Source organism: Lepidochelys olivacea, assembly GCF_965140295.1.
Source record: "Lepidochelys olivacea isolate rLepOli2 genome assembly, chromosome: 2".
Classification (NCBI taxonomy): Eukaryota; Metazoa; Chordata; order Testudines; family Cheloniidae; genus Lepidochelys; species Lepidochelys olivacea.
Window position 1 is genome coordinate 72,218,387 of NC_140412.1, and position 24,287 is coordinate 72,242,673.

General features: G+C 43.3%; 1 protein-coding gene across 2 annotated transcripts in view; it reads left to right on the plus strand.

Moving 5' to 3' along the window:
- The first annotated feature begins 1,904 nt into the window (after positions 1 to 1,904).
- Positions 1,905 to 24,287, plus strand: part of PXDNL (peroxidasin like) — a 283,093-nt gene continuing 260,710 nt past the window's right edge. For both annotated transcript variants that reach the window (XR_014710245.1, XM_084619291.1), the window contains exon 1: positions 1,905 to 2,070. Coding sequence is in view for 1 of the 2 variants with exons in the window: in XM_084619291.1 (XP_084475417.1) it covers positions 1,910 to 2,070 (161 nt within the window). In the remaining variant the exon portion in view is untranslated. The remainder of the gene's footprint in view (positions 2,071 to 24,287) is intronic.

The window sequence follows — 24,287 nt, forward strand, 5'->3', positions numbered from 1 at the left end:
CTGTGACTTGGTGTGAACCCTGGCTGAGATGTGTTAGGAACAGCTTTTTGCTAGCTTCTCAGTTCGTTTCTTTAGAAGAGAGAGATTGGATACAGAACAAGTTTCCTCTGTGTTATGGGAACCACACCAGTAGGGTTGGGCAGATGGGCAGAGTTATTATAAATTTACCATTTTATCTTCTGATTGGTTTAGTGCTGACTGTGCAATGGGACTGCACAGAACCAAGAGGATGTATAGGCCCTTAAAGGAGCTGATAGTCTGTAGCTTTAGTCCTGCATTTGGACCAGGGGCTAAGGGTCTGATTGCACAATGGAGGCCTATGGAGTTTCACCTTGCACAGTCTACAAAGGGCACTGGAGCAGTGGGATCATGGGGACAGGTGTCATTGGCCCCAAGCCTGTATTGCAATCTGTGTGGGTGGACTGCTGCCCTCATGTGGAACCCTAGGGCCGTTTGCATACATGCATCACAGTGGTAGCTACATCTATCCATCTTGTGAACTAAAGCCCGGATCCGGAAAGCTATTTCGGTGCCTACCTTCCATTGGCTCCCATAGGAGTTAGGCACCTGAATACCTTTGAGGATCTGGAGCCAAGCCCCTGTTCCTGCAACTGCATCCAAGTAGGTGGCTTCCTGTGCCTGTAGAGAGCCCCAATGTGACCCAGTGGCACTGGTATAGGATTCAGAAAATGTGGCACTTCACCTTTGCATGACTCAGTTTCCCTGTCTGTAAAAGGGGTGTAGTTCTTTTGAAATCTGCTGATGAAAGCAGTGTATAAGGGCTAAGTATTATTACGGAGTTCTGTACAGGTGCAAGGGACCCACTGGTGCTGATCCTGTGGCCAGACCAGGGCCTAGGAGTGAAGCTGCCAGTCACATTTTGCTCCCTTCCCCAAGGAGGAACTAGGAAAGTGCACAGCCACTTTCTCCCAAAGACGAGAGGAGGAACGAACTATCCAGCCAGAGAGGGAGGGAAATGTTGCTCAGTGGTCACCTTCTCCCCACACTACAAAGATAGGTAGAGCTGTGACTTGTTGGGAGGCTACTGGGGGCAACACATTTGTTGGGAAGCATTGTCTGTCTTCCCCAGCATCCTCTGCAAAGGGACAACTGCTTTCTTTCCTCTCAGCTTATGGGATCAGTGTTATCTCCATGGGTTTAGAAAGTGGAATGCATTTACCAAGACTCCCTTTGCATTAAGTAAAGTAGCTTGACATGGCCAAAATGTATACTGGCCTGTTCATCTGTTTTTCTCTAAAAAAGTCTGGTTTTCATTACTTTTCAAGGCTAGAGAAGCATTTTCCATTGCAGTGGCTCTCTCCACCTCTCTAAGAGCCTGTGTTCCTGTCTGCGTGCAAAGACACTGGGACCTACGCTTGCAAAACAGAGATTGACGCTGCAACCCCCGGGGGACCTGCCTTTTTACCTGGTCCATAAAGTCCTGTGCCGAGCACGGGTGCTGTCGTGGGGTAGCTCAGATTGAAAGGAAACGTTCAGTCCCAGGCAGTTCAGTTGGTTAGCATGTCAGTGGGAGGGGGCTTGCCTGGATGAAGTAATTCCAGGGAAGTGCACTCATTCATTAAAAGGATCAGCTGACGCTGTGGCAAACAACTTCTCCACTAGCTGAGCTGTGAGGCATCTCTCTTCCCACAGCTGAAACTCATTAACACAGTCCGTCTCTGGCTCTGAAATCTGGCCCCCCCTCCCTCCCCTCTGCAACCAGGTTTTAAAAGCCCGGCTGCATAGGCTTTAGCAGGGTGGCGCCCCCTGGTGGTACCCGGCGCGCGCGCTGCCGCCTGTAATGTGATCCCAGCCATTGCCGATTGGCCCCGCGTCGGCCTTTGGAAGGGCTCCTGAGCGCGGCGGCGGCGGGAGCGGCCAGACGCTCCGGGGCTGGGGCTGGGGCGAGATGGAGCCCAAACTTCTCTCCTTAGCTGTCCTGTTCCTGGCCGGGCGGTGCGGCGCGTCCCTGCCCTGCCCCAGTCGATGCCTTTGCTTTAAAACCACCATCCGCTGCATGCACTTGATGCTGGATCACGTCCCCAGGGTGCCTCAGCAGACATCGGTCCTGTGAGTACCCCGCTGCCTCCCTCCCTCCCGCTCGCTGAGCTTCCAGCTTCTGGTCCACTTCGTGCCTCTCAGGCCGGGCGCTTCACCTCCCTCCGCCCCAGCTTGGTTGTTGCAAGACAAGAGCGTGACCCAGGGGCTGGAGCAATTTGAGCAGGGGCAGTGGGGAGCAATTCCAGGGGGATTCCTTAGAGACATACTGGGCGGGGGGGTGGCTGGCCCCGGGGTCCCTGAACGATTCCACAGGAGTCTGGTAGCAGAGTGACTAGGTGGGGGTTGAGTGATCCTGGGCGCAGTGGCATCCCCCAAGGGGAAGGTGAGCGCTGGCATTCCTCAGGGGGGTATTCCTGAAAAGGGCTGGGTACATTTGGGCAGTGAGTGCTCCCTGTGGCACTCAATTGGTAGTGAAAGAGGTGCCGGGGCTCAAGCAATTTGTTTACTTTCATAACTGACCTGGCAAGCCCAGAGGTGCCAGGGCTATGAACCGCCAAGCCTAGGGGTGCTGGGCTCAGCCCTTGGCACAAATTAAGCACTGGGCATTGGCATATCCCTGGGGGAATCTCTAGAGCAGCAGATCAGAGGAGCTCCTGGTGGTGGTGGGGGACTCATATATTCCAAGGGGAGATGTGTGAGGTATCCAAGTGAGAATGACTGGCCCATCATAAGGGGAGTCTTCAGTGATGGTGTTTGGGGAGGGGTGGGTTTGAGTGATCTCAGGGGATAACTTATTCCAGAAGCACCCCTGGAATATAGGGCTGGGATGAAAGATCCCAGGGGGGAATAGGAGAAATCAGGCTGGGCGTGTACTTGAGGTAGTGGGCGATGGATGCATTTCAGTGGCTGACCTGGGTGGGTGAGGGTGATTGTTAATTGCAGAGGCTTACCACTGGGAAGGATTGGAGGTTTGAGGTGATTATATGGCTGGAGGAGTTTAGATTGGAGGTAAATTATTTGAAGGATGAGAGAAAAAAGAAGTGTGTGTACTTGTGTGGAAACAATTTCATTTGTGACAATATTGATGCCGAGAACTGCAGCAGCTCCAACGAGCTCTTTCCACTGTCAGGAGTAAAGGTAGAGATAAAAGAAAATAATTAAAGTTGTGTTGACATGACAGGAAATGGCCAAATGCATTGGAACAGATGGAGCTTTGACTATTTTGTTGGCTAGGGCCACGTTGCTGGACTGTTTTTGCTCCCTGGTTATCTCTCTGGAGATAGGACTGCAAAGCAGCTGCTGATGTTCTCTTGTAAGGTTGGGCTTTGTTCCTCCCTGTGTCAAGGCCAGGATACCCTTTTGTCTAGTCATGAAATAGGACTGGCAGGTCACTGCTTTCCAACCAAATTAACACACCCAGTAATGGTTTTTCAGCTTGATTGCCCTTACTGTCATTCGTTAATGTTCCCATATCCAATTTTTGCTCTCCTTATGTTTGGAAATGTTTGTATTGTTGGAGTGGAAAATGATCAAGTAACAGACTAATAGTTACAGCAGCATGAGATTATCAAGGTGGCTGTTATTTCAGAGTGTGTGTTTGCAAGTGATTACATTTTTAAGCCTAAACCTCTCTGTGAACTGTTTTAAACCAGAACTAGCTTATGATTTTAACTGATTACAATTGCCATGGATAAACATGATCTGCTACCACGATAGTTTTTGCACAGGAAACATGAGGATCTGTTTTCAGATGCTATTATTTTCCCTTTAGAAAACATCTGCTAGCCTATCAAGACTTTAGTCGTCATTGCTATTGAAATTGTTAAAACAACAATGAAAAGCTGACTACAGCTTTGTCAGAGACGGAGAAATTAAGAGCCAAGTGGCAGTTGTAATAAATGGTTGAAAAGATTAAGGCTGAAAATTTCAGGGAATGAACAAACTTTGATTTGATTTTGTTTTTGTAAAAACTGGATTAATCTCCTTGAATGCTGTGTGTTACTGGAAGTTGCTAAAGATTCAGGTTTACAGCTGTGACACTATGATTTGCTCTCTTAAAGTCTCTTCACTGCGGATTAGATCAATAGAAAATTCATCTCGGCTCACTTATTTGCTTTTCCTAAAGCAGGAAAGAGCAATGCCCAACTGTGACACCTACTCACACCTAACTGATGCCAGCTCTGATTAGAAATTGTCTTCTGCAGTAATCCTTTGAGATTAAATATCTACTGAAGCAGCATTGTCAGTGGGCAGTATAATATTTTATATTATTTATACTGCCGGAGGCACCAATCTAGCATAAATGGACAGTAAAAAAGACAGTCCCTGCCCCAGAGAGATCATAGTCTAAGGCCCCAATCTTCAGTGTCCTTGGCCTCCTTGTTGTGGTATGACTTCTGTGCAGAAGACAGTGAGACACTGCATGGGTACAAGGAACTGCTTGCAGGATCAGAGCCACTCTGCAGGTGCAACTGAGTGAGGATGAGATAAGAGTGAACAATTTATTAGAAATGTGTTGTGAAGAATACTTTGTAAAGCTTCCCCTTCTACACTGAGATGGTTTACAACTCTGGTGATGGAGAGAAGGCCCAATCTGTACTAGGTAGAGTTCAAGACCATAAAGGACCATTAGCTCGTCTAGTCTGACCTCTCGTATATCACAGGTCATAACACTTTATCCAGTTACTCCTGTATTGAACTCAAGAACTTTTGTTTGACTAAAGCATTTCTTCCTGATAGGCATCCGGTCTTCCCGTGAAGATGTCAAGAGATGGCAAATTCGCCACTTCCTTTGGTAACTTGGTCCAATGGTTAAACAACCAATGGTTAGTCGTCCTCGCTCTTAGGTAGCTTTTAAAGGAGGGCATTTGGTCCTCTCTTGTGATTATTCTACATGGCCTGTTATAAAGGAATAATTATTGTTTTGCACAAGAAGAACTACATAGAGGGATGTGGAGACAATTCTCTAAATAGACCTAGAAATTCAGTTAAAGCTGTTGGGATTGACAGATTTATTTTAAAGCCATTTAAACCAATTAAGTGATACCAAAGGATTACAACATAGTATAAACAATATCTCGAACTCCCTTGACATGCCACATTTAGATAGTGAGAAGTGTTCTCAGAAGGAATGGGCAGGTCATCTGAAAAGAGACGAAAAATGATACAGGAGCTTTGCTAAATAACATAATTGCTTAGTTAGTTAAAGGGGAATGGGGAGATCCCCAGTATTGGGAGGAAAATATATCAACGGAACTCACTTGGGAAAGGTTGTATGCACCTTTAATTGGCGATCTTTTTCTTTATTTATTTTAAGCTATAACCATATGCTGTCAAAGCATACCAAGCGACTACTATTGAAACACAGGCCAGTATTGCTAATACGTACGCATACCAACACTTATTCAAAATCTTGTTTGATACGAGCCAGCATCTGCAATATCAGTGAAGTTATGTATGCATGAAATGCCATTAAACCCCCTTAGGAAACATGAATTCCATCATAAGCCTAAAGCTGTGGTAAATACAATTTCTTTACTGCTAGTTTTTTAAATGGATCAGGCCATTGGGAAATATAAAGGCTGTAGACAAAAGATCTGGTAATGCCAGATTTTTATGTAGACTGATCGCTCATGAAAAATCTGACATCACTTGGCTGAGTTAAACTGAGGGCTCTTTGTCCTAAAGTTCTTGGCATATGTATACATTGTGCAATTCTGTGGTAAGTTTCATGGTCTTGGATATAAAATGTGAATGTTCATAGAAAAAGTTCATAAATAGTCTTAAAAAGCTTCGCCTGAGAGAGCCATGTTAAATGTCTATGTTCAAACTACCTTTACCACTGCACCTCTCTCAGGCGAAGCTTTTTAAGACTATTTATGAGTTTTTTGTTACTTCACGTTTCCCTTACTGTATTAGTAGGTTCATGTCACTCGCTTGGACTAAGTCAATCTTATGTATTAATTGAAAATGTTTGCTTTGTGTGGCAATTGCCAGCTTGCTCTTGCACCTCCTGAAGAGGGTGAGTGAACCATAAAAAGAATAGCGATCAGTCCAAAAAGAAACTCTTCCAGCTCAGAAGAATAACTTCTGCTTCCTCAAGAATAAAATAGGATTATATGTTTCATGTTTGCCAGTTCTCATTCCAGCTGCTAACATATTGGTTCCATTGGACGAAAAAAGATTTTCCCTTAATATGTCTGGTGTTCAAATGCTCTGTGTTTCATGCCTGTATGCTTTCCACCTGACACGGCTAAAGATGTTATCTAGTTGGGTCTTTTTTAGTTAGTTGAACTGGAAAGCTTCCTTCCTCCGTGGTGGTCATATAAGAATTTTACAGGATTCTTGTGAAAAGTGTTAAGTTGGAGAAGTGCCTAGAAGCTCAGACTGGCTCAGTATTGCCTTTCCTGATTTTTTTAGTTCTGCTTTTAAAGTACTGTGCTTTGTAACTTGATATAAAAGATATAGCAGAAATGACCTTGGCCAATATTACTTCCTTCCCTTGTCCTCAAAATCAGCATGACCATTGTAAAGGGTGGAGGTGTATGGGTGGCGCCAGGGGGGAAATAGAAGTGTTATGTATATTGATTTGGGGATGGGGGTTTGAGCCCAGTAATTCCTGCACCATATAACAGTAGGTGCGATGTCCAAACAAATGGCACCATATGCCTCTTTAAATATACTCTATTGTATTCTCATGAAGTTCTGCACATTTATTTGGTGTGATACTGGCTATGTTCTGGGTTTGTTGGGGTTTGGGGGGCGTGTGAGGTTGTCAAATGCATATCAAGAAAAGGATGATTTAATGATGAATGCATAGAGATCTTTACACAGGGTATATCGCTAAACAGACGCATGGTGCTACGTACAAAGACTTTACCATGGCTAGTCCTAAGCTCCCAGGAATAGGAGATGTCATGCAGGATTCCTGTTCCTCAGTAAGCGTACTTGATTGCAGAAGCCTGTTTCTGTACAAACTTATGGGTTTTGCTACATATATATACAGCTCCTGTCTTAGGGTTCTGATGGCTTCTGCCATAAAAGACAGAGAGGTCCACTAGAAGGTTCCTAAGCAATTTAAAGGGATATGCACTCCCAGCTGCAGTGTAGACATGCCCATTGATTCTGTGCAGGTACACAGTTCTGTCTGTACTCAACAAATTGTAGGTATGGGACTTAACGTTTCCCGATTCTGTTAGCCAGCTCCTCAGCTGTGTAGGTTGGGTTAGTACCGTTGGCATCTATGGAGCTATGATGATTTATGCCACTTGGGAATCTGGCCCTCTGTTTCTATGCAAACAAGATCGAAATGACTGTAACTCTTATTTCCTAGTGGATGCAATATGTTACTCCACTAGGAAAATTTTAGATGAAAATTCAGCATTACTGTATCAGACTTGTTATGTAATGGAACAAAAATGACACGCTTCTGGATCATAAATGATTCTGGAATTTGGAGAAAGTACATTGCTATTAATGCCACAGATGGCAGTGCACTTGTCATAGAGACTGGAATAAAAGGGTCCCGTATAAAAGCTGCCAGAATTTTATTTGTATTTTATAAATTTTATTTGTATTTTATAAATAAATCACACTGAGCTATAAATATTAGTACATGGACATTCATTTAAACATAATATATATTCACATTAAAACCCGCTAATGTTGAATCTTAAAACCCCTAAGTGTATCGGTCAATCCTCTTTCTTAAGTGGAGCCTGTGGCTCTTCCTCCAAATGTTACTTAAAGCTCCCACACTGGATGAAGTAAAGCATCAAAGAAAAGTAGAGGCCTGTTCCCAAACACTGTCCAGCAGACCAATTTCCACTCCCTAACCTGCCCTATGTGGAAAAGTTCATAGCAAAGGTCTCCGTATCTCTTAGAAATCTAAGATTTCATTCTCCCCCTTTCTTCCGCCTCGCCATTTCTTTTCTAAGAAGACACCACAGTTGGGTTCAATACCCTCATTGACCTGAGGTGAAAGCTGACTGTCCGTCTGAAGAGTCCTGTAAAACAGTTGTCTGGTTTGCTGCACTTGCAGCTCCCATGAAGTGTGCACCACTGATACTTCTGAAGTGCAGCCGGTCGTTTGTGAAGAGCAGAGAAAATACTTAGGAATGTCGCTGAAACAACAGTGAAAAGTCTAAGCTCACATTTCCTTATGTACTGTGCAGCCGGATGTCTCATCTGTATAAAAACAGAGGCTAGCTGAATGGTAGTGAAATTTTAACACTCCACAAGAGAGTGTTTTTGGTACAGAAAGAAAACTAGTTTCAGCTAAACAGTCTCATTTATCTGCACTTGTAATGTAGTATATTAACTGCCCTCTCTTATTTTTGTTTGCAGTGGGGATGTGTTCCAGGAATTTGAATGGAGAACAATTATTGTTTTTAATAGGGAGAAGTGCATTTTATTTTGTTTTTATGTTGATTACTGGAAATTACTTAAAATGAAAGATATTATTTATACCATTATTCAGTGACTGTCAATTACCATGCTAACCAACAATAACCTAGAATAAGATAAGGAGTACTCGTGGGACCTTAGAGACTAACCAAAAGAATAAATGGACACAAATCAGATGTCAAGAATTATAACATTCATAAACCAGTCGGAGAACACTTCAATCTCTCTGGTCACTCGATTTCTGATCTCAAAGTGACTATCCTTCAACAAAAAAACTTCGAAAACAGACTCCAACGAGAGACCGCTGAATTGGAATTAATTTGCAAATTGGATACAATTAACTTAAGCTTGAATAGAGACTGGGAATGGTTGAGTCATTATATAAAGGAACCTATTTCCCCTTGTTTATTCCTACCCCCCCCCCACTGTTCCTCAGACTTTTTGTTAAACCCTGGATTTGTGCTGGAAATGGCCCACCTTGATTATCATACACATTGTAAGGAGAGTGATCACTTTAGATAAGCTATTACCAGCAGGAGAGTGGGGTGGGGGGAGAGAAAACCTTTTGTAGTGATAAACACCCATTTTTTCATCTGTATTTTCCACAGTATGCATCTGATGAAGTGAGCTGTAGCTCACGAAAGCTTATGCTCAAATAAATTGGTTAGTCTCTAAGGTGCCACAAGCACTCCTTTTCTTTTTGCGAATACAGACTAACACGGCTGTTACTCTGAAACTAGAATAAGATACATCTTTCAAATCCTAGATATAAACATTGTTATAATTAATTTATTAGTAATTAAACTTCTGTTTGCTGTGTATTCCATAGACTTCAAGGTCAGAAGGGACCATCATGATCATCTAGTCTAACCTTCACATTGCAGGCCACAGAACCTCACCCACCCACTCCTGCAATAGACCTCTAAACCTCTGGCTGAGTTACTGAAAGCCCTCAAATCCTTGATTTAAAGTCTTAAAGTTACAGAGAATTCACCATTTACACTTGATGTCTGCTCTGTTACTGAGTAAAGCTTCATGTACAGTTGGGGCCCACTTCAAAGAGGGATTGGCTATTTATATGGGTAAAAAATATCAATATCCAGAGTTGTTAAACTTTTAGAGGAGATATAAAACCTTGTGCTTCAGGGTTAAAACAATTTCCAACCATTAGGGTTGTCCCACCTCTGTCTACTTCATGGCTTCTTGTACCTTCTTCTGATGTTGGCCTCTGTTGCAGATAGCACGGTGGATTGGACGGAACATGGGTCTGATCCGGTATGGCAGTTCCTAGGTTCTGATTTCTTAAATACTCTGTGCATGTATCCCTGTGAAACTGATTCTTAGTTCCACATATAATGGATCAGCCTCTTTGTCTGGTAAACTAACCCAGTGGCAGAGATTAGCATGAAGTATGATTGCTGAGGGGGTTACTGTGTAATAGATTTTCATTCTGATTATGTCCATAGGAATATTATATAATGTTACAGTAGTGCCCAGAAACCCTAGTAGGGCTCAGTGCCCATTTGTGCTAGTGGCTATATGAATACACAGGAAGATATGGTCACTGCCCTGAATTGCTTACAGCCTAAGAAGTTTTCAAGGGTAGAAATGCATTTGGCTGCAAAAACTGCTGGATAACTGCTGTCTGGTTTGCTTTGTCCTTGTGTGTTTATATGTCAGAACCCCACTCCCATAAGGATTAGCCTAACAGAAGGCATCTAACAACATGTGGAGGACACTGACTCTGTTTCCTAAAGACATCTGGAATGCCATTGTCAATGCTCCTTTGTTGAGAGAACTAAAACTCAGTTACTGACCATGAAAATTGCCAAGACTAGTAAATGCGCACAGATTCCAGGTGACAGATCCACTTCAGTAGTTCAATAAGTTATTGCAGAAGGAATTACTTTGAGAACAAGAAGTGCTCATGTGATCGGAAGACCATGGGCATTCAGAGACCATAATGAATACATCACATTAATGTTCACTCTTTGATTGGTATCACGTTTTATATTCACTTGGGGTTTTTATTCATCTGGGCTTTTTTAATTAAAAGGTAAGTTGTAACTAACCAATGAAGTCAGTCATGTGACAAGGGTATTGGTATTTGGAGACCTCATTCAGGTCATGTGACTGAGGGCTGGAAATCAAGCTGAGTTTCTTGCCAGCATTCTTGTGTAACAGACTCTTATTACAGTACTTATATGTATCCTGTTCCTAATGATTTCTGACAACATTCAGTCAGTGTTTAAGTGTTATAAATTTTTTCGTTAAATATCTCTCTATTAACAGGAATTACACTGTCAGTAGAAATAGTGGAAAGAATGGCTATAACACTGAGGTACATCTGCATTCAGCTTTCTAACAAAAACATTGGATTTTTTTGTCAACAGTTAGGTATTTTTTGTCAACACTCTTTGAAAATGTATCTTTCTGTAAATCTTGTATTTAATTTTTGGAGGGTGACAGTGGAAAATCCTAAGTATGAACAATTTTTGCTTTATAGCATATTTCAGTTGAAAAATTTGCCTTGGGGAATCATCAAAATGGATCTGGTGCAAAAGTCCCTGCAGTATGTTGTTGTGATTGTATTATCTACTGATAACTCATTCAAACTTTAAACAATGGCCCAGTTTCACAGTCTGTAGTCTGAAACTACTGAAATAGAGTTCCATTAGTCCTGGAGCCAATGCATAGCATGTGCATAGATCATAGAAACATTTTGTAGGAGAATGTTGGAGGAGGTTGCCTCCAAATTCCAACTGTTTGTAGGAACTGCAAATAGCATGTTTGTGCAGCATGGTCTGGTATGCTGGAATTCCTAACAGGAGTAACCCTTGATGTGCTGTGGTACTTGTTAGTAACTTGACCTGTAAGGGTAAGTACAACTTGAAGGAAATCTCTTGGAATGCTCACAAAGAAAAGTGGGACTGGAGAAGAAAGACGTCCGCACGCACAAAGGCAAAGGAAGTGGGTGCTAGAGGTGAGAACGTATCTTGCTTAGTTTCTCTGATTTATATAGAGTAACAAGGACAGAAGCACACCTTAGGCCAGGGGTGGGCAAACATTTTGGCCCAAGGGCCACATCTGGGTGGGGAAATTGCATGCAGGGCCATGAACGCAGGGCTTGGGCAGGGGGGTGGGAGGGGGTGCAGTGTGCAGGAAGGGGCTCAGGGCAAGGGGTTGGGGTGCTGGGTGTACAAGGGGGCTCAGGGCAGGGGGTGCGGGGTGCAGGAGGGAGTGCGGGGTGTGGCAGGGGGTTGGGGGCTCAGGGCAGGGGTTTGGGGTGCAGGCTCCGGCCTGGTGTCGCTTACCTTGAGCGGCTCCAGGGTGGCAGCAACGCACAGCCAGGCTAAGACAAGCTCCTTGCGTGTCCCGGCCACGTGGGGGGGGAAGAGGGGGCAGAGGACTCCGTGAGCTGCCCTCGCTTGCGGGTACCTCCCCCGAAGCTCCCATTAGCCATGGTTCCCTGTTTCTGGCCAATGGGAGCTGTGGGGGGCAGTACCTGCAGGCGAGGGCAGCGCGCGGAGCCTCCCGCTTCCCCAGGGGCTGCAGGGACCTGGTGCCGGCCGCTTTCAGGAGCAGCGCGGGGCCAGGGCCGGGGCAGGCAGGGAGCCCGCCTTAGCCCCACAGGGGTGGCAATCCTGCAGGCTGGTTCCGAAGTCCTGATGGGCCAGATCCGGCCCGTGGGCCGTAGTTTGCCCACCCCTGCCTTAGGCCCATTGTAATCAACATCTGTTACAAGCAAGGCTGTCCTTAAAAACTTCAGGTCATTTTTCAAAATATGCTGCTGTAGAACATTTTTCATTTAGGGGAGGAGAATTTCTCATTGTGAGTTCACCTTGTGTCTCATCTGTTTGCAGAGCCAACTACCTTATAACCTCACTGTTGCTGGAAGAATTATTCTTCCCACTTTTGCTGGATTCTAGTGCATCTCACAACCCTTGTGTTGTTACCACTGTATTTATACTGATGCAGAAATTTGGACAAAACCTATTATGCCCAGCTCTTAACAGTTTCACCCCAAAGTATGTCTGCAGGGGACTGGACTAGATGATCTCCTGAGGTCCCTTCCGGTAGTACAATTCTCTGATTTGTGTGCACAGATGATCATCTAGGTATCTAACTGAGCATTTGCATGAATGATTACCATGCTTGTGCACAATTTCTTAAAATCAAGCCCTTGGAATGTAGTAAATCCAGGCAGGCATGGCTTTGTAGGGGAGGTGAATGAAAACAGATTTCCATGGAGGTTTGCTTAAATCCTTGAAGAGCCTTACTTCTTGAGCTCATGGATTGAATTTGGTAGTCTTTAGTATCTGAATAAATGTCTCAAATGCAGGACCGGCACTAGGCACCAGCAAAGCAAGCACGTGCTTGGGGCTGCACAATTCCAGGGGTGGCATTCCGGCCACCTTTTATTTTGCTTGGGGTGGCAGAAAACCTAGAGCCAGCCCTGCTCAAATGCACTGTCCGATTTTGGTTGTAGTTGATATAGTCATCTGAAGGTAGAGAACAACCAAATCCTTGAAAGAAAGTGCTCACTTGATGAGTTTCAAGAGTAGGCAGAACGAAAGAATCTTTGACTGGGGTGAAAAGAGCTCTTTTGTATGTCAGTATTGACACCTCCTGCTGTTGGTTCTGTGGAAGTTAGTGAGCAGCAGGCAGAGTTGGATTTGGAGCTTATCTCCATCAAACTATGTAACATTTGGCTGCATCATGCTGATGTTTGCAGTGAGTTTTGAGCAGTGACAGAAATATCTTTTTATAGAGCTGCATCTGAGTGATGCTGGGCTGTACCACACACTTCTAGCCAAAGCATCCCTGTAGCAGAGCACTTGCCAGTCTAGAAAAAGTACATTTAAACTGTATTTAAGGAACAGCTTGGCAGGCATTAGAGGGATGCTTATATTTTTGCATAAAATAGTGTCTGTTGTGACTGGAATGCAGATTACAGGATCCAGCATGATTGATATGGGTGACTTCAGCAGCACTTTGGCCAGCACTGGAATAAAGAGTTTGGGTGAAAATGTTAAGAATCAAGTCAGCCAAACTTTTTTTTTTTTTTTTTTTTTTTTTTTTTAATTCACTAAATGCATCACCACACAGAAGAGCATTAGTCGTTCCTGGCCTACTTAAATCATCTCATTATATTTGTGGTCTGGAGTAGGATTAGAAAAATCAGTCCATATGGCAGTTCTCTTCAGCCTCAATTTACAGCTCACGAAAGCTCATGCTCTAATAAATTGGTTAGTCTCTAAGGTGCCACAAGTCCTCCTTTTCTTTTTGCTAAATAATTGAATTATTCAAAACACCTGAATGATTATAAGTTGATTTTCAAATTCCATTTTTTATTCATTTTGCTGCTGAATGGAACACTTAGCCCAATAATAATAATAAACCCATTTTTAATAGAACACTTAACATTTACTTAGCCCGTTCTTTTTTTTTTTTTTTTTACTTTGCCTGTAGCACCCAAACAATGTGAGAAATCTAGTGTTTTTGTTACACCACTCCAAATACTCTCTCATATAACCTGACAGTTCCCTTATTTAATCAAAAGGTGGGAAGAGAAAGCAGAGCTCCTTTAGAATTGGTAGCTAAATAAAATCAATACAGATTGCAGTATTCCAGTGTGGTATTATTATATGACAGCATGAAACAATGGTTTTCATTTTTGTCTTCTCCCTTTTTATCAAGTAACTTAAATTGATCCCTACAGTTAAAAGGAAAGATTAATAAATTTTGAATCTGCAGTTGACACTAATTATGTCTGTGCTGTGAGCAAGCGCGGCAGAAGAAAACACTGTTTACTGCTCCTGAGAATGTTTGACTGTTCAAAAGATGCACATGTCCATAATTATGGGATGGTTGTAAATTATGTCCTGGAATCCATAGTGGCTTTCTCACTAATGCTGCCTTGTTGGGGACTAGTAGACACATTGGTGGTACAGACATATGTCTTTGAATGGTCTTCGAGATTGTTTTCAGTACTCTAGGGTAGTGCTTCTCAAGCCATCTGATGTGGGGGACCGGCAATTTTTTTTTCCCCAACGTGCGCGCAGACTGGCAGCCGATGGTTCGTGGACTGGACCACCACTTTGAGTAGCACTGCTCTAGGGGACCTGCCTTTATAAATTGCACATTGACTTGCAGGTTGTGAATAGTCATTGCTTCCCCCCTAACAGTCCCAACACTACAGGGTTGGGAGCTAGTGGTTCAGCATGTCAGTGTCCTAATCCAGCTTGTTGGCTCATTGAAAACATTGCTCCTCCTTTTGGCCTTGCTCACACCAGTGTAACTCCCTTGTCATGCGTGATACTACTCCTGATTTACATGGATGCTGTCATAAATATAAAGGGAAGGGTAAACCCCTTTGAAATCCCTCCTGGCCAGGGGAAAGCTCCTCTCACCTGTAAAGGGTTAAGAAGCTAAAGGTAACCTCGCTGGCACCTGACCAAAATGACCAATGAGGAGACAAGATACTTTCAAAAGCTGGGAGGAGGGAGAGAAACAAAGGGTCTGTGTCTGTCTGTAGTCGTTTTGGCCGGGGACAGAACAGGAATGGAGTCTTAGAACTTTTAGTAAGTAATCTAGCTAGGTATGTGTTAGATTATGATTTCTTTAAATGTCTGAGAAAAGAATTGTGCTGAATAGAATAACTATTTCTGTCTGTGTATCTTTTTTGTAACTTAAGGTTTTGCCTAGAGGGGTTCTCTATGTTTTTGAATCTAATTACCCTGTAAGATATCTACCATCCTGATTTTACAGGGGGGATTTCTTTATTTCTATTTACTTCTATTTTTTATTAAAAGTCTTCTTGTAAAACACTGAATGCTTTTTTCATTGTTCTCAGATCCAAGGGTTTGGGTCTGTGGTCACCTATGCAAATTGGTGAGGCTTTTTATCCAACATTTCCCAGGAAAGGGGGGGTGCAAGTGTTGGGAGGATTGTTCATTGTTCTTAAGATCCAAGGGTCTGGGTCTGTAGTCACCTAGGCAAATTGGTGAGGCTTTTTACCAAACCTTGTCCAGGAAGTGGGGTGCAAGGTTTTGGGAAGTATTTTGGGGGGAAGGACGCGTCCAAACAGCTCTTCCCCAGTAACCAGTATTAGTTTGGTGGTGGTAGCGGCCAGTCCAAGGATAACGGGGGTAATATTTTGTACCTTGGGGAAGTTTTGACCTAAGCTGGTAAAGATAAGCTTAGGAGGTTTTTCATGCAGGTCCCCACATCTGTACCCTAGAGTTCAGAGTGGGGGAGGAACCGTGACAGATGCGATATCCGAATCGAGCCTTTTGTCTCAAGTTACTTGATGAGCCAGGTCTGTTGTGTAACAATTTTCTGACTTCAATTTTGCTAGATTAAGGATGACGACACAGACTTTTTTTCATGTTGAAAACCGGTTTCTATGAGTTCCTCTCTACCTGGCTGTAGAGGTACTCTCTACTGTCAGTAGGTTGACTTGGAATGAATAGGCAAAAAGGGAGAGAATACTTTCTCTCATTCTTCTACTCTTGGGAATTCTCAAACAATAAGTACCACATTTTTATTGTTGCAGAATTGAACATCTTGATGTTTACAACCGACCAAGTATTAAACTTGCTAGTAGCTACTGTATCTACACTAGAAATTCTTACAGTAGGTTTCCGAATTAGGAAAATACCATTGGTTTAGCTTTTTGTTGATGACAAACAAATATTTGAAAAATAATTGAAAGAGTTTTGTAAAGGCTAACCATAATCCTACAACAAAAAAAATTACTATTAAATTTTTTAATACTGCTTAGAAAAGTTTTAACTGTTATTTTTGGCAAGAAAATCCTGAGCTTTAAAAGAGCTATAACATAGCAATACTCAAACTTAAAAAGTATCTTTTTATAAAAAGAGGGGGGAAAAAGTTACTACATTATCTTGGTGGAAAAGAACAAATGGGAAAAGTGTCACCTTGGATGCAAAAGACATTTCACTGAACCCTTCTATCTTTCTTTGAGTCTTAAAGGGCTCGTGTAATTCTGAATTATAATAATATGTCGATAGACAGTCTGGATAACCTTTTCAAAAACTTAAGAGACTTAGGAGCCTTAGTCCCATTTTCAGAAGTGAACTTGTCATTTAGGAGCACAAGTTCCATTGACTTATGCTCCAAAGGGCAAGATTTTCAAAGGTGTTTAGGAAGAGCTGGGCAATCTTTTTTTTCTGTGCAAGTAGCTTATTCACCAAAATTATTCATGAACTTGCCAAATAAATTTGCCAATTTTTTTAAGGCAGGTGCAGGACTTAGATGATTTGCAAAAAACAGCTGGAGGAGGAAGAGGAAATGATACAGCTGCCACCTTTATCCTGATATGCTCCTGGGATGTGGAAAACCCAGGTTCAATTCCCCTCTGCTTGATGTGCGTATGAGAGCTTCTGGGGCAGGGCTCTCTCAGTCTCTCCTGTTTGAAGCTGTTCCACTTTTTAAAATGAGTCCTCTCTGGAGCAGGGACTTGGATTTGGGTCTACTGCATTCTAGGGGAGCGCCTGGACCACCAGCTGATAGAATCATTCTCACTCTTACAATTCATAATCCTTAATGATGGGTCTCTAGGGAACTACACTTATAAGTGGCAAATTGAGGGTTAGGCTGAGAATATGTACTTCTTCCCCCTAACAATCACTGGAGGGAATTCATACAAAAATTTAAAACAGTCTGATACTGCAGTAAGTTTCTGCATGTCACCCTCCATGCACCAGGGCATTCGTTTAGGCTGCTGGCATCAAGTCCCTGCCCGAACAGCTGACTTGTACCAGGCAGTATCTTCCACAGGAGCTAGCTCAGGGTCAGGACCTGTGTGCAGATGGCTTTGGCTTCCTGAGTATCTCGCAGGACTCTCAGTGCTTGGGGTGGAATACCATGTTCATTCTGCAGGAGGACAAGATCCGCTTCACAGATGGGAAGGTAAGGGAGACAATCCACAGGGGAATAAATTGCAGGGTTTCCCCAACTGTTCCCCCCCAGCTTTTTCCATAGGGACTACCTGGTTGAGATCACACAATCTAGGCCCTGCTCTAGTACTGTGAGTTTGGTGGAATCTACAAAGGCCTTCATTCTGCTGTGATTTCACTGGGCAGCTGAAGTTCTTTAGTCTTTTAATAATAGATTGAAGTATTACCATCTTCAATTGTAACTGCTCCGATTTACACGGACAATGCCAGTACAGTTTAATTCTGTGTAGTATCATTAGGATCAGTGGAAAAGCTACTGTTACAAATTCTGTAGTACATTTACTCAAGCCTGTTTCATGCTGATGTGACTAATTCAAATGGCTTTTGACAGCAAGTTTGTAATTTGTTGAACCTGTTTTTATCACCTTTGTTTTCCTATTATTTCTCCACTAATAGCCCATGCAAGGATTTATCCTCTCAGATGGGTTTCACCAACTTTATTTGAAATCCTAGCACCTGATTTTAATGTTTTCTTTGCTTTGCATGGTTTTCTCCTTTGATTTTATATTAACCTGTATGTTCAAGATTGTGTAAATCAGAGATAAACACCCTCTGTATATTTCTTCCAGGTGGTTTGCTGAAACCCTGAGAATGTAAGTGCTTCCTTAAAAATGTAGTGGTAGGAGTGGCAGTATCTGTTACCTCCAGATGAAGTGAGCCAGCTGCTTGTAGAATGTCTGTTTAATTAAGAGTTTCTGTTCTTTTTTTCTTCTCTTTATTCTCCATTTCAAGTTAGAATTGTGGATAGAGCTGGTTGAAATATGACGCAAACAATGTATTCAGTTGATCCAGCCTTAAATTTCCTATAAAGATCAAGCCTTTGACTGACTAACATGTTTGTAATACTTGTTTGACAAATAGATATTTGTAAATATATTCCAGGCTTTGGGCTGTGTTCAGCATTTGTTGTTCAAACTTACCTAAGACTGTTTACCATTTCTGTTCAAAGAATGGGTGATCTAACCTTTAGAATCAGGAGGAGTGCATCAAGAATCCAGTGGGGAATTGCAGCTATCAGAGAGCATGGGAGCATCTTGAGGAGTGTAACAATCCTCTCTTAGGAGCATTGCCTAGTGGTCACGGCTGCAACTCCCGACTGCCGAGGGCATTGTGGGGAGTGGAGCCTGGGCCCTCCCACTCCACTGGGCTCCAACTCAGGGCCCTCTGGGCTACTATTAGGCTGACAACCAAGGCTGCTTAGGCTGTCCTCCCTGGGCCTCTTCCTCTCATCCACCCCCCTCCCCCTCCCCGCCCCGTGTCAGCTTAGTCCAACACTCTTTCCTGGTGTGGAAACCCAAACCATGATAAGTAAAGGGGGTTACCAATGTCCAAGTTCCACAGGATACTTCCTTTTCTGGTTATTTCTGGGGTGGGTCCTCCCTTCCCTCAGAGAGATCCCCTTTGGGCAGCTATGTCAGAGTCTTTGGCTTGGCTTGGCTTGGCTTGGCTCGTCTCGGCTCGTCTCGGCTCTGGCTGTGGGCTGCAAGTCTACTCATGTCCAGCTCTGCTACCCAAATAAGCTAATTCCCTGCCTTTTAATTCCTCCAGCAGATGGAGCATTTGCTGCAGGTGTGGTGGTATGGGGCTGGCTGAGCCCAAAATAATCCCTTAACCCCTTGTTGTCCAGTGTGAGGTTTGTACACCCCATCACAGGGAGAAAGACATAATATATAAGCAAGGCTAGTAAAATTCAGGATGCTTTTGATCTTTTTCCTATCCTGTTTTATAAGAGCATTATATTTGGCTTTCTACATGAAACATAGATTTAAAAATAGTTGGTTTCCTTCCTGGTGGAGGGAAACAGAGCAATATAAAACAGGTTTGTTAGCCATCTAACAGACTGCATAATAAAATTGTATGTGTCATGTTCACACAAGTAGGTCTGGGCGCTTATGTGCACACACGTTCACATTGACTTATGTCCAGCGTGTGGGGCTCAATCAGGAGAGGGAAAAGGAAGGAGCGGGAATCCCCTCTGGGCTTCTGTAGGCAGCATGGCTGGAGTGGGTTTATCTCTTCCTGCTGCATGTGGGCTAGGGCCCCGAGATCTCAGTTGGTACATGGACTGTGGGGTGCTCTGCAAGGGATGAAGTTGGGGAGATGCATCCTGGGGACCACTTTCCCCATGTGAATCACAGGGATGTTGGGGCGGGGGCGGCGGCAAAACCTACTGGTGCAGGGTGACAAGCATGAAGGATTGGGGAGGCAGGCCAAGAGTTGATTGAAGTTGTGCATGCTGTTACAGCAGAAGTTGTCGCAGCAGCAATTCAAGGGTTACAGGGCGCTCTAGCCCACGCAGAGACAGACCAGGATGATGAGGTATCTCTAGGACCCAGGAGGAAGAGCACAAGAATGGCAAAAGGCACAATAACTACTGGCAGGGGCAAACTGGAAAGACATCAAGGAGTGGTTGAAAGGCATGCAAGTTGAAGGGAGAGAAGCATGACTGGCATGGCTGGGGAGAGCATGATGCTGCACACGGGAGAGCCTGGCAGTGGGGGGACAGGATGGTGGATATGGGAATTTAACCCCTTCTCCCCCATCACTGCAGTTGGGGATCTAGAGGGGAGACTGGCATGACATGGGGGAATTGCCTACTGGGAAAATAAGCAACTTGTGGGGGAGCAGCCACTTATCCCCCCAGCCAGGGCTGGAGCTACTGCAACATGTGGGGCAATGGAGTTAGCCACAGTGCTCAGGGGAGGTCCTTAGGCTACTTAGGAGGTCAGCAGCTTTTCAAAGTGTTGCAGGCTAATTTAAAATTGTTTCAGGGGTTGGAGATTACCTCCAAAAGGGGTCTGACAGAGGTGGTCCTGGTCACCCTGCATGGGCTCAGGTTTGGGGTGACCAGGACCACCTCATTAGTACAGGGAAGGTGATGGAGAAAAATTCATATCCTCCCTGACAGAGAATGGCGTGCCATGCAGGGGGTATCCTGGGGGCCTCTGGACACTGCAAAGTTTGCAGCCAGATCATTGGCACATCTCATTAGAGAGTTCTTGCCAGGGGTTTGACATGCCATTGGGTATTACTTCATCCTATAGACACCACCATATATTTTACATATCTGCCAAAAACATGGATTAAATCCAGCGCTTTCCATTTTGTCATACTAACACAAGGTGAAAAACTGCATTACTGATGAATGTGTGCAGTGCTACTTAAGAGTGCAGTCACCTACTCTTGTCCCCGTCATTTGACAATGGTCAGAGAGCCAGAGCTATATTCTACTTCTGTATATAATTTAGAATTTTCAATTGGAGATTCAGATGCAGGATTGCTTGGATTTTGAACATTTTACATTGTAGTGAAACAGAATGGGGGTGAAATACAGAAAATATTGGCTATGCAAAATAGCATACTTTCTAAATAGGATTTTTACTTATATTTTCAATAAGTCATCAACTCTTTAATCTGGTGTGTATGTCTGGAGTATGTAGGGGCTGTACAGTGTGTCAAGGGACTTTGAGAATGGGTCTTTGTAATCTCTGTAAACTTTTAGAACTAAGTGTCTTTTATAGGAAAATATCTTGTTTTCTCCTTGCATTTAGTGTGTTTGCATGCCACATGTATATCCTGTATTATGTGATGGTTTTATTTTTATGTTTTAAAGTAATTTTAAATTATTTGCTATTAAACCACCTTTGGGGTAGAACAGTTCTTTCTCTAATAGATTGTGCTGGGCAAAATTTCTTGACCATTATGCATTTTATTTTTTGTGATACATTTTACTTCAATTTTGTTTTAAAAAGGTAAACAAAAACAAACAAATGTTGAACAGGTTGAATGAAACATTTTGTTTAACCCCAAACTTTTTTTTCCCAATTTTTTGGTTCAGTCACTGCACTGAAAAGTTGGTTATTCACAAAGCTCTCCTAATAAACCCAAGCCACTGGCTTCCCCTCCACCCACCCAACCACAGCAATGTAAATATATTTGGTGTACAAAGTCACAGAAGAACTCGCATCAGCAGTTGAAGTCACTATTGACCTACTACAGTTCCAGTTGATGATCAATAGATATTACTTTACTGCACAGCAACAGCAGAAAGAAATACAGTACCCTATTGAGAACTGACTTTCAACATGTAAACCCAGCTGATGGCTCTCAGTTATAATAGATGTCAGAAAGTGACAGGCGCTCTTCTACATTTGCATTAATAATGTTCCACTTGACTGGGAAAACTCCACCCTCCCATCAAATTACTAAGCACATTCTAACTAAGTGCATCCAAGTAGAGAGAAAACTAAAGGAAGATAAAATTACTAATTATATTTTTTCCTCACCTTCTGCTTTGACATGGTACATGCACTGCCTTATGTGATAATATCAATTACAGTACGAATGAGCTCTTGCAGCATGGCCCAAAAGGCTATCTCTTAGGGAAAAACCGAATGTATTAAAGAGAGAACATGGTCTCTCTCAAATTTATTAGCTAACTTTTCTTTGTCTGCATTTGGTAATCACACTTTAAAATGTTGATTTTGTTTATTTGTTAACTCTTGACAGAGTAACAGATGAATCCACAGCTCAACTTTATCTTTTGGAAGGTACTAGACTTGCAGTGGTGGGCAACCTGCAGGCTGCAAATGGCCCATCAGGGTAATCCACTGGTGGGCCAGGAGACAGTTTGTTTACATTGGCACGGCCGCCCGCAGCTCCCAGTGGCTGTGGTTCACCATTTCCAGGCCAATGGGAAGCGGTGCAGGCCGCAGGGACGTGTTGGCCACTACTTCCTGTAGCTCCCGTTGGCTGGGAACGGTGAACTGCAGCCAGTGGGAGCTGTGGGCCGCCTTGCAAATGTAAACAAACGGTCTCGTGGCCCGCCAGCGGATTACCCTGACGGGCCACAGGTTGCCCACCACTGTGAGAACGAGCTACAGTGAAAGGGTGGATCCAAACCTTTTTCTCCCTCCCGGTGCTGTTTTGCATATAAAACATTCCCACTTCCAGCTATCACCCTGGGATAGCTGCTGCTCTTCATTTATTTGTGTTGCAGTAGATCTTAGAGTCTGAAATTGTGGATCAGGGCCCCATTGTGCTAGATGCTGTCTCTTTGTTCCTCTTTCATCCTTCACCATCATAGCAAATGCGAATAGAATTGACCAGATTCTACAACCATACAACTTAACCATAGGACTAAACGTGCACACTTCTCTGCTGTGTTCGTTGCAATCTGTGTGTAAATAATTTTCCCTTAAACCTATAGCTGACATGCTGGTGTAAGATATGAACAATTTCTTTGGTGTGTGTTATGCAGAAGTTCAGTCTAGAAGATCATGCTAGTTCCTTATGGCCTTCATCTCTACGAATTGGGGTGCAACTTCCTACTTACCCCACACTTGGGAGATTTCAATAGAAATGTGTGACAAGTCCAAATTTCCAAAACACATTGGGGATGCCAAGATACCACAGACTTGCAGTTTAGTGCATGTCCACCCATCTCACATACAAGCTTTTTGGTGATGTGGATGTCGATGCTTGGGCTCAGAATCCTATATGGAATACATCAAATATCTTCTGGAATCCACTGATCATTAGAATGATGGAGTGATCATGTGTTCATAACAAATGCTGAGGAGTACATGTTCTTGCGTACCAAGATGTATTCTAAAAATGTAAAAATAATGGCTTTTCAAAATAAAAGTGGCAGGATAGACTTTTTGAAGACTTATGCTTGTAATATAAATAAACAGTGGTGCTGTGGAATTAATCTTGGTATAATGAGAATCTGTATAAGAGAGTTTAAAATCTTGTTTGATCATAATCCATGGATTCCAAGCCCAGAGAGGGGACATTGTGATCATCTAGTCCAGCAGTTCTCAAACTGTGGGTCAGGACTCCAAAGTGGTTTGCCACTCCAGTTTAATGGGGTCACCAGGGCTGGTGTTAGACTTGCTGGGTGTGACGGGCTGGATCACAGAAACCCCCTTGGGACTGCTATCTGATGTGCTGAGACTACATCTGAGCCCATTTTCCCTGCCAGCTTGGGACTCCAGAACCTTGCCTTGTTTGAGCCAGATACGCTAGCCTGCTGCAAACACAGACCCAGGTCTAAACCGCGTCCCCTAAAAGCTGCAGGCTTAACTGAAAACAGCTTAAGAAGTGTTCCTGTCTCAACACTCAGGTACCCAGCTCCCAGTGGGGTCCAAACCCCAAATAAATCCTTTACCCTGTATAAGCTCTATACAGGGTAAAACTCATAAATTGTTCACCCTCTATAACACTGATAGAGATGCACAGTTGTTTGCCCCCACCATACCCTGGGTTAATTATTAAGTAAAAAGGGATTTTATTAAAGACAAAAAGTAGGATTTAAGTGGTTCCAAGTGATAACAGACAGTACAAAATGAATTACCAGGCAAAATAAAATAAAACACGCAAGTCTAAACCTAATAACTAAGAAAGTGATTGATTACAGATGAAATTTCACCCTCAGATGTGTTCCAATATGTTTTTTACAGACTAGCCTCTTCTAATCTGGGTCCAGCAATCACTCACACCCCTGTGGTTACTGTCCTTTGTTTCAGTTTCTTTCAGGTATCCTTTGGGGCTGGAGAGGCTCTCTTTTGAGACCGCTGAAGACAAAATGGAGGGATCTCCCAGGGGCTTAAATAGACTTTCTCCTGTGGGTGGAGACCCCCTCCTCTCCTATGCAGAATCCAGCTGCAAGCTGGAGTTGTGGAGTCACATGGGCAAGTCACATGTCCATGCGTGACTCAGAACTTTACAGGTGGTAGCCATTGTTCATGAGCTACCTTGAACGTATGCTTCTTATGTGGATTGGAGTCTTCCAAGCTTCCTTTGTCCATTAAGTGTTTCTTGACTGGGCACTTAACATGCAAATTCCTTTCTTAAGAAGCTGACCAAATGCCTTACTAAGGCTAGTTAAAATCA